The 11,140-nt window shown below is 46.6% G+C and overlaps 1 protein-coding gene across 2 annotated transcripts in view; it reads right to left on the reverse strand.

Moving 5' to 3' along the window:
- LOC311065213 (cyclic AMP receptor 4) overlaps nucleotides 1–11,140 on the reverse strand; it is a 62,777-nt gene that overhangs the window by 37,354 nt on the left and 14,283 nt on the right. For both annotated transcript variants that reach the window (XM_084085435.1, XM_084085436.1), the window contains exons 7-8: nucleotides 10,167–10,256; nucleotides 8,815–8,853 (exon numbers count right to left, since the gene is read on the reverse strand). In XM_084085435.1, coding sequence (XP_083941561.1) covers nucleotides 8,815–8,853; nucleotides 10,167–10,256 — 129 coding nt within the window. The remainder of the gene's footprint in view (nucleotides 1–8,814; nucleotides 8,854–10,166; nucleotides 10,257–11,140) is intronic.

Raw genomic sequence — 11,140 nt, forward strand, 5'->3', positions numbered from 1 at the left:
CCTAGGATATCATAACATCATAGAAAAGGTAAGAAAACCGTGGTCCAAAATTCCCCTTTAAGTAAAACATTTAGGTACTTTTCCCACCACTGATGTACTCGCTCACTCTCCCCTTGCTCTGCCAGTCAGGGTGTGTCTCGCTCTGTTGTCTGTTGGCAGGTATACCTGGTGGGTGGAGCAGGGTGGCATGGACTAAATTTAGCACCTAGATCTGTTTATTTAGTAATTGTACATACTTTGCTAGGCTTTATAATCCCCTGCCTAATCAGTCTCTCTCTCTCGCTCGATGACACCATTTTGTTTTGGTTTGCATATTTGGGGGTTTTGGCAACTCCACACCACATTACATCACACTGCCTGTCCACACTTCAAAGTGTGGGATGGGATGAGTAATGTACACACTTTGCTATTGTTCTTACTATTGTTGCTATCCTTTATTATGTCTTTGTTTCTATCGCTCTTACTACAATGTTGAGAAACAGAAACCAAAAAATGTTACTCTTATAGGTGCATTAAGAAATTGAAGCTGCCCAAAAAGCAAAAAATTAGAAAGGTAATAATAATACAAACAAATGAGTGACTGGTGGGAATGCACGAGGCCAATGGGTCTCAATGTACAGATTATAAAAAAACATTATTGAATTGAATTTTGTATCACTTATTTTTGTTTATATTATACTGTTTAGGCTGATGATAGGTCTTTGGTTTACCTATGATCCTAGATTACTATCTCTATGCATTTGATTTATTATCTTGTGTTTACCTTGCTGTCTAAGGTAATCAATTACCTTAGACAAAATTAGACACAAGTTTTTTAACCACATGAGTCCTGGCATCCCATTAGCCCCAGCCGAAAGGCATGGCGAGAGAGTATGTTTTACCCCCTGTCCGTCCGTCCGTGTGTGTGTCTGTGTGTCCGTCATTCTGTCATTTTGTGTACAGCTAATCTCTGGCACTGTTGGCTTGATCGCAGCGAAACTGTGCACACACACACTCCCTGGATGCCAGAGCAGAACCTCTGCCCCAAATTTTTCAAATTAGCATTTTATAGCACCACCAGGAGGCCGCTTTTTGCAAAACACATTTCTTGACAGTACTCCTACAGATTTCACGCAAATCAGTACACAGTATCTCTATATTCATGTGATCAACACGGATCTGTCCAATTTTCCATATTTCATCCTGATTGGCTAAGGTTGGCTTCCAAAGTTTGCAGGATTGCTCCGTTTTCAACAAAATGCCTCAAATCATTAACGCAGCTTGCGATTTCCGTGAGATTTTACACGCACATTCCCACTAGGCCGAGGAAGAAATGCCACTTGAAAATGTTCAAATCAGCCTCATGGTGGCGCTATAAATGGCCGATTTGTGTTTTTAAGTATAACTACACTGATCTGCATGAAACTTTGCACACACACTCCCTAGAGGCCAAGGAAAAACAACTGCCCTGCATTTTTCACATTTGCCTTTCGTAGCGCCACCAGGAGGCGCTACGAAAGGCAAATGTGATATTAAGCCTTCAGAATTTATCAAAATTTCACGCACATCGGTACACATGATCTCTATAGTCATGTGATCACGATGGATCTTTTAAAATTTTCATATTCCATCCTGATTGGCTAACATTGACATCTAAAGTTTGCAGGAGTGGCCCGTTTTGAACAAAATGCCACAAATCTTGAATGCAGTGTCCGATTGCGGTGACACTTTGCACGCTTTTAACATTGCCCTATTATAGCGCCACCAGGAGGCCGATTTTGCAACACTTTTCTTTTTTATATTACTCCTACAAATTCAAACATCATGCAAATCGGTACACATTGTCTCTATAGTCAAGTGATCAAGATGGTTCCGTCTGATTTTTCATATTCCATCCTGATTGGCTAATTCCGAACATTGCTGCCCCACAATAACCTACCTGACCTGGCGGAGACCTGTGCTCCGAGGAGCACTTTTTCTAGTTTTATTTCTATTTTTGAAAAAGATTTTTTTTTTTTAACTTCAATTTCTTTTTTGCCTTTATTGATAATAGTGTAGAGAGACAGGAAACAGAGAAAGAGAGTCAGAGAGTAACATGCAGGTCCGCCCAGCCCAATCATTCAAAAGTAGCAAAAATGGATCTACAAGCTCACAATGGCTTAACCATCTAAAACCCTATACTTTGTTGACTAGTGTCCTCCAGCAGTCTATACTTGGTCCCCTCCTTTTTTCTTTTTCTTTTTACCTCTACACCAAATCTCAGCTGAAAATAGCAGATCTACAAGCTAGTATAGCTAGTGGTTCATGTGGTTAAGTGGTTAACCCGTTCAATCCGGGAACGTATCTCTGTCATTTTAGATTTCTTTGGCTGTTCAAAAATAGCAGATATACAATACATTTAAAAAAATAATCACACCCTGTGTGAAGGAAGCGGTGCCTTTGGGGCGGGGCTTAACTCATTTCAGTGCGTCCCTATTGGTGGTCTGAGTCCACTTACCAAATTTGTACTTGGTAGCATGCTGCAAACTGGAATGATGGCTGTTTAAAGGCCAGCCAATGGGCAGACAGAGGGGGCAGGGCTTAAGTAATTACAGTTCGTCCCTATTGGTGGTTTTAGTCCATGTACAAAATTTGTACTCCGTAGCATGCTGCGAACATGAGTTATGGCTGTTTAAAGGCCAGCCAATGGGAAGACAGAGGGGGCGGGGCTTCAGCAATTCATGCTCGTCCCGTATTGGTGGTCTAAGTCCACATACCAAATTTGGACTTGGTGGCATGCTGCAAACTGGAGTTATAGCTGTTTAAAATCCCGTGCTCATCCCGTGCTCATACGGGCGGACGGACATAACATACGCTGGGGGTCCCTGGACCCCTCTTTGATAACCGGTGGCACGTGTGGCCAATGAGAGGAGAGATGGCATAGGCAATCTCCAAGTCCGTGTGTGTGTGTGTGTGTGTGTGTGCGTGTGTTTGTATGTGTTGCTTCTTTGCCGTGCTCATCCCGGGCTCATACGGACGGACACACAGACACACAGACACGGAGTCAAAGTCAAGTGTAGAGCGGTTGGCACCGCTAATAATGAAAATATGTGCAAATATTTAAAAAGAAAAAAAAATCAGCGAATATTTGTAAAATATTTTGTGCCAGGGACCTCCAGAAGCAAAGATTTGAGTTACAAATGTTTGCTTGAAAAAATACATATGTTCAAATATTTCCACAAATATTCAAGATTTAAAAAAATAGCACTATGAGCTTGTATATCGGCTCCCATCTATATCTACTCCCATACATCCCGAGTGCATGGGAGTAGTGGACAGTGTTAGGCTGACCAGCATATTGCTGCTGTATCGAAGAGACACTATATTTAGATAAAAACAGACTCAGCACTAGTGAGGGCATTCCTATATATTTTAGCATCTTCACTGAAAGGGAGGGGGGGGTAATAGAGATTGAAGGAATGCCAGAAAAGTCACAGCGCAGGAAACACGTTGCATTCCTTTGGGATGAGGGGGCTCAGAATGCGGAACGGACAGAAGGTACACGGGAGAGAAGAAACGCCAGCAAATCCTGAGCAGATGAAAGGGAGCCAGAAAGGGGGAGGGTGGGGCGTGCTTCATAGAGAGGTACAGCCTTGTGTTATGCAACCTCCAGGGAGGTGATCTCTCACCCTCTCTGAGGAGTTTCAGCCTCTCCTTATAATCACAAAACATGCCTTTGTCTCGCTGTGATAGACAAGTTACCTAATGTATAACCTGTATAATCTCCATAATCTGAAAAACACAACCGCAACTCTACTGCACCTTGCAGCACTCACAGTGAAGATCATCTGTCAGCCAAAGCCATTGAGGTACAAAATTGCGTCACCTAAAGTTCACTCCATCGGTCAATTATTTTACAGCAGTGGAAGATCATGTAAATGAAGAATATTCATTTAATGCTCAATATTCAATAATTTATTGCCAAAACCAAATTATAGTTGAATTTGTTTAGGTGTACCATTGGACAACCATTAAAAAACGACTGTATAATTCAATTACCTTAATTTCATTACCTGCCGTGTTTCTGACCCCTCAATGACACAATCTCAATGACTCTGAGCCAAATGTGACACACAGCCAACATGCAGTGTTAACTCTGAGAGTGTACTATATAAATGGATAAATGAACACTGAGGATGTTACTGTCAACTGTAAAAATAAAGATCTTACACTGTCAGAGTTAACGGCGTGTGCAGTTATAGCGCCACTATGAGGCCGATTTGAAAAATGTGGGGCAGAGGATCTTCCTTGGCCTACTGGTACTGTGCATGCAAAGTTTCACGCCGATCGTTCCAACAAACGGTATTCAGACACACGGGACGGACAGACGGACGGACGGACGGACGGACGAACAGCGGACAGGCGAACGGACAGGCAAAAACATAGTCTCCGGCCTTCAAGCATCCAGCCTGGCGGAGACTATCAGAAAAGAGGTGTATAGAAAGAGAGCAACAGAGATGCGTAGTGTGATAGTAGTGTGATTCTGCTAAACCCGGCATAAAATATAAGTAAGACCTTTCAAGTTTGGAAACAACCGGTAAAGCGGTTGTTGTTTTGTTTTGCAAGGCTGTATCCGTTTCTTGTCTAAACTGAAGGATGTATAAGCTACCAAAGGTAAGTCTCTATCCTGCAATCTGTTCCCGATGAGAACTTTTATACTCAATTCATCTTTCTTTTTTTTGTAACCTCTCAAAAGGCACATGTCATATATTAGTCCCAGTTTTACCTCATGTCCACTGTTGTCTGTCGGGCTTGTGGCAGAGCAGAAAGGAAACCCACCGAATGTTCTCAAATTAAACACTTTATTGGCACCGCACCGAGTCTGCAGGCATTCATTTCAAAGCCAAGATGTAACGGTGAAAGGAGAGTGAGCTTCACACATTACGTTCCCTCAAGTCCTGTTCCGAACACGATTGCACAAAGAAAAACAGTTCGGTGTGTGTGTCTGGGTGTGTGTACAGCTGGGTAGCGTAGTGTGCCTTTATGTGTGTGTTGTGTGTGATACAGAGAGAGAAAAAGATTGCGGCGTGCACGCGAGTGTGCGACATGTGTATGAGAGAAACAAAGAGCGTGTGCGCGCGTGTGTGCGTGCATGCGTGTGTGTGTGTGTGTGTGTGTGTACCCTGGCCCCCGTCGATACAGGATGGGAGTGAGGGGAGTGATGAGAGCGTTTCAGTGAGACCTGCGCCAGCGTCACCCCTGGAGTGATTTAATAACCCACTCTCTGGAATAAACGGCGCCCAATTACGCGCAGCGCACCTCCTGTTAATGACGGAGAGACGGGGAGGGATGGGGGGGGTGCAATGAGGAAGAGTGGGGGAGGGCAGAGGAGACGAGACGAGAGGAGGAGAGAGGGGGCACGTGGCCTTTTAACCATGGGAGGAGGGGCGGGGGGGAGAGAGAGAGAGAGAGAGAGAGAGAGAGAGAGAGAGAGAGAGAGAGAGAGAGAGAGAGAGAGAGAGAGAGAGAGAGAGAGGGCGGTGAAGGGGGGTAGAGAATGGCGGGCGGCAGCTACAAAGTGCTCTAATTAGCATGATAATGATCTGCCATTAGAGTCCGCTGTGCTCTACAGCTGAGCACAACCCTGCACGCACAGGAGAGAGAGAGATGGGGGGGAGAAAGAGAGAGAGAGAGATGGGGAGGGCTCAAGATAGAGGACATGGAGAAAGAGAGGAGAGAGAAAGACAGATGGAGGGGGGGGGGCAAGATAGAGGGGAGAGAGATGGAAAGAGACAGAGACAGAATGAGATGGACAGAAAGGGAGAGAGAACAGTGGTGCCAGCGGAGAGACGGAGAGCGAAGCAGACGGCGAGTGTCAAGGGGAAGACAGGCAGAGAGACGGACGACCCCGTGGAGCACAGGATGAAGGGATGTGAGGACCAGAGCACGGAGGGGTACTAAAGCCAAGAGAAATCTAGGAAGACCCTACACCACTATGACACACACTCCCTTACTCACACACACACACACACACGTGCACGCACATACGCACACACACACAGTCTCCCTGCCCTGGCCTCAGATCTCTCTAGGCAGGCTCTGAGGTGAGGGATGAGGGGCAGATGAAAGAGGTCTTAATTAAACTCCCCGGCAGCGGCGGAGACGAGAGCGCCATGGGACAATCCGTGCCGATAAAGGCTCGACTCCCCGGCCTCAACCGTGACCCAGAAGATTCTATCACCGAGTGAACGGTCGGGATCTACCCGTTTGACCGCTTTGTGGCACGTAAAAAAAAGAAAAGGCAAGGGGATGTGACAATGTGAGAAAGAACTAAAGAGAAAGGAGGGGGGGGGGGTGAGGTGGAGGAGAAGGGAACAATGCTGCAGACAAAGAGTGCAGTGTGTGGGATAATGCTCATCTCATCTCTCGTCTCCAAAAACAATCCGTGTGCAAGAGTGCTCGTGTATTAAAGCACACGCCTACCTGCTTTCTGTACAACCATTGTCAAAGCAGTGTCACATCTGTCAATTTAACAAAATATATCCTGTACTGTATATATATATATATATATACAGTATATGTGTGTGTGTGTGTGTGTGTGTGTGTGTGTGTGTGTGTGTGTGTGTGTGTGTGTGTGTGTGTGTGTGTGTGTGTATGTGTATACTATACAGTACATATAAGTAAGCCTTGCCGAGCCATGTGGCCCATAAGGCAGGAGCCTTATCTCCTGTTTCTGTAGCCTGACGCGGCTTGATGTACAAGTGCACCCCCTGTGTTGTCACTGCTGTTGTATCCTACTGACTCATCGGCCAGTGAGGAGCCCCCACCGGGAGCCTTCGGCCTATTCCTTCCGCCCTGACAGGTGCAGCCCCAGCCCGTAGGAATACATGCAATGGACAATTGTCACCCTCCCCGCCTTGCTTCTCTCCACCGAACACGAGCCAATTGTGTACGTATAGATGCCCGACAAAGCCGGATGCACCAGGATTTGAACCTGTTAATACTTTCATTGGTTCAATATTTATAAAACAGACACTTCACCACTCTTACTTCAAGCATAATAATCATTTATAGCAGATCTACAAGCTCACAATGCATCGCGATGCTTGTAGATCAGCTATTTTAAAAAGAAACATTGAAATATGAAGACACACATACACATACATATACATATACATATATATATATATATATATATATATATATATATATATATATATATATATATATATATATATATGTGGCTGGATGGTGCTAATTAGGATGTAGGAAAACAAAATGTGGCCTGGGACTCTAGTGGTAATGGTGAGGTGGGGGTGTCACATTTGCTTCTATTGCGGAGTTACGAGCCGCCGATGGAAAATGCTGAGAGCGGTGACTCAGTGTTTTGAAATGCTGACTCAAGCCTCAGTCGCTACACCCCATCCCCCACTCCCCTCCGCAGCCCACACATCCCCGTCTCTACGCTGTCCTCTGGTTTTCCTTCCTTCCGTCCCCCCACCCTCTCCCTGTACAGTTCTTCCCCCGCCTCCCCAGTCAGCGCTTGTGCGCATCGCTGAACACTGATGAAGACGGACTGCGGGGGTGTGGGCAGAGAAGATGGGGCAATCTCTATTTCTCTTACTTTCCTTTGCCTGCTCCCTCGCGCGCGCTCTCTCTCTCTCTCTCTCTCTCCCCCTTTCCATCTCTCACTCTGTCCCTAATCACGTCCCCCCCTCCCCCCTCCCTCCCTCCGTCCCACCTCTCTCTCTCCTCTGCCTATTTCCTCCTCTCCCGCCAAGCTTTCCACTTTTCACCTTATATATTTTAACTGCTGTCACCCACCACCCCTCCTCATCCTGTTAGGTGTCAGAAGCGTGTGTGTGTGTGGGGGGTGTGTGTGTGTGTGTGTGTGTGTGTGTGTGTGTGTGTGTGTGTGTGTGTGTGTGTGTGTGTGTGTGTGTGTGTGTGTGTGTGTGTGTGTGTGTGTGTGTGTGTGTGTGTGTGTGTGTGTGTGTGCGTTTTGCTGACGGGCGTCTCGGCCTCTAATCTCTCGTCTGGTTTGATGTAATTAGAGCTAATGAAGATTCCCTGATCCTGTGAGCTCCTCGTCCCCCCGGGCTGCGCTGCCGCGGAGGACTAGAAAGAAAAGAAGAAAGGAAGGAAGAAAGAAAAGACAGAAAGAGCCGGGAGAGCGCCGCTGATAAAAGAGACACCGGCTCAGCGCTACGTGTCATGTCGTGCTGCGCGCGAGCGTCTGTATGTGTGTGTATGTGTGTGTGTGTGTGTGTGTGTGTGTGTGTGTGCAGGGTGCGCATTTGTTTGTTTATTTGTTTAGCGAGATTGATTCCCCTGCTGATGCTGCGAGCTGCAACGCGATTACCTTGGCTCATAGCGAGGCATTTCTCTTTGTTTGTGTGTGTGTGTGTGTGTGTGTGTGTGTGTGTGTGTGTGTGTGTGTGTGTGTTTAAGGCACTATACTGGGGGGATTGGCAGAGCTTTTCCAGACTTGGAGGCCAGTTGCAGAAAGCAGCAGAAGACAGGCTTAATCCTTCATAGACTTCCTAAACACTTAAACACACAGCACAGAAACTTCCCTTATTCTGTCAAAGCGGGTGCAGACTCAGGCCCCCACTCACCCACATGCATGCAGGCACACGCACGCATACACACACACACACACACATCTTGGCCCTTCACCGAGCTGGGAAAAGAAAATACGCCAAAAATCTGCAGGTCCCCTGACATACAACCCTTTCACTTTTCCCACAGGGACCAACCGACCTCCTCCCTCCTCCTTCCTCTCTCCTCCTCCCTCTCTCCTATCACTCCCTCTGGGGAGAGGCTTTGACGGCGGGGCTGAAAGGGTCTACTTACATCCCAAATCTCCAGGCTACGTGATCGTCTGTGATCCAGCTGGGAGGAAAGAGACAGACAGAGGGTGGTGTGGGGGCAGGGGGTGACAAGGAGAGAGAGAGAGAGAGAGAGAGACAGAGAGAGAGAGAGAGTGAGTGCAGGGGAGAGAACTGTGTGACTGCGGAGGGGAGAAGCTGCACAGCTGTGGCTATTAATAAGCCCAGACTGGGAAGAGAACGGAGCCCAGAGATTACGGCTCTGTCCCAATTCTTGTTCCAGCGGCTTCCTTTCCCCCCATGCAGCCTCTCCTCCAATCCTCCTCGCCGCTCCGCACTACCTCCCGAGGAAATAAACACGTTTCCTGTTCAGCGCTTGGGAAAAGCTGGCTGAAACCTTCGCTGCTTCAGACAGTACCACCCGGTAACCGATTCGTAAAAATGTTCACAAACAAAAACGTACATCAGAGGAGGAGGAGTAATGTAAGCCTTGGAACGAGTCCAACCCGGAGGTCTTCTTGTATCAAAAGAGAGATCATTTAAAACAAGACATGGTCTAATAATGGCATGGCACGTGCAATCCCAATCTGTAGCTATGGATAGCAAGTAAGGAGTAGTGATATGCATATTTCTTGAACAAAGATTACAGATCACCAATGAGGTGCTAACATGCTAATGTGAGCTACTTATTTTCTTCTGCTTTTTACCTCTTTCTTCTCCCCAATTCAGCCGTTATTCCAATCATTTCCTCCCCACACACCTTTCTGTGTGTTGTCACTGCCTGCCAGTGAGGAGCCACCACCGGGAGGACGTAGAGCCTCCGTCCATGACATTAGTTTTGGTGAAAAAAAAGCCTGCATATATCGGTATCGGCTGATATCGGAATCAATCGGAAATTAAGAGTTAGACAATATCGGACAATCGGATATCGGCAAAAAAGCCAATATCGGACATCCCTAATTCGAAACCCCAGACTCTGTGAGCTATATCATATTTCAATGTAAATTGAAAACATTTCTTTAGTTTTACTGTAGTGGGAATATTGCTTTCCTTTATCCTTTTACATTGGGCTATGGTGATATGCATATCATGAACAATTGTCTACCCATCAGCAATGATGAGCTACGGTGCTAACGTGAGCTTTGTGCACAAATGTAGCTGAGCACTGATTGGCATCGCAGTGTCAGCTGAATGCTAAAGTGTCTGGGCTGTCATTGGCGCAGTAGCATCAGCTAAGCTGTGCAGTTTACTGGTCAACTTTTGTGGGGACTACATAATGTACACATTAAGGCTGTTCTATATTGCTAGCCCTTCCGTTCCCACACCAATTGACAAAACACAGAGGTCATGCAGTTAACGTTGGCAGATTGTACTCACCACCAGGGTCCAGCTGGACCAAAGTAGCCCTTTAGAAGAGGCAAGGAAGCCATGACCAGAGGAACCCCCCATGCTGTCAGATGGTACCACCTGGGCAACACATAAAAAGGAGAACACCATGGTTTTGATTACTGTCACTGAGATCTGTGTGGATGCGAGTTCAGGTGGTCCTTTTTTTGCGTTTTAATTGGTTCCATCCATTGGTACCACCCAAGTATGACGTAAGAGCAAAAAATGGCCACCGTGTGAATATGGTCAATTATCACCTTCGCACATCTGATGACACGCAAGGAGAAGATTGCAATTATGCAATCAACCATGCTCCATCTTAATCACAGATGGGCTATTAGTGTGTGATTACCCCCCTCCCCCGAAAACATTATAGAGTTTAGATGCACCATTTACGAGGACTGCTGATTGACTGTCAGAAATTAGGACGTGTGTGTGTGTGTGTGTGTGTGTGTGAGTGAGACAGACAGACGAGGTGTGGGCTCTAGTGTCTTTGGGTGTGGGCGTCAATACTTTATAGAGCATACAGTGTCCTCCGATCAATAGAGTGGAAGTCCTGGCCTGACTTGTTCCAAGTGCGGTCAATCGAGTGGTGGCAACACACGTTGACACACACTCAATCCTTTCTCCCGGAGCCGGACACACACACACACACACACACACACACACACGTGCACACACTAGCATGCATACACGCACACATGCACACACACTCACGCACGCACACACACATATGCTCCCTCTCACTGGGAATCATCGTATTTCTGATCTCCCACCCACTCCTCTCCCTCTCTCCCTCTCTCTCCATGTGATGGACAGTGGTGAGACAATGTGTGGGAGGCAGGAAGAAAAAAGATAGATGGCTGGTGGCGTATAACGAAGAATTGGTGGGTGGGAGAGAGAGAGGGAGTGAGTGTGAGAGAGAGGCACAGGGAGTGAACGGAAATAGGGAGAGAGAGAGCGAC

Source organism: Gymnoscopelus microlampas (assembly GCF_963454915.1).
Source record: "Gymnoscopelus microlampas genome assembly, chromosome: 17".
In the NCBI taxonomy this organism is placed as follows: domain Eukaryota; kingdom Metazoa; phylum Chordata; class Actinopteri; order Myctophiformes; family Myctophidae; genus Gymnoscopelus; species Gymnoscopelus microlampas.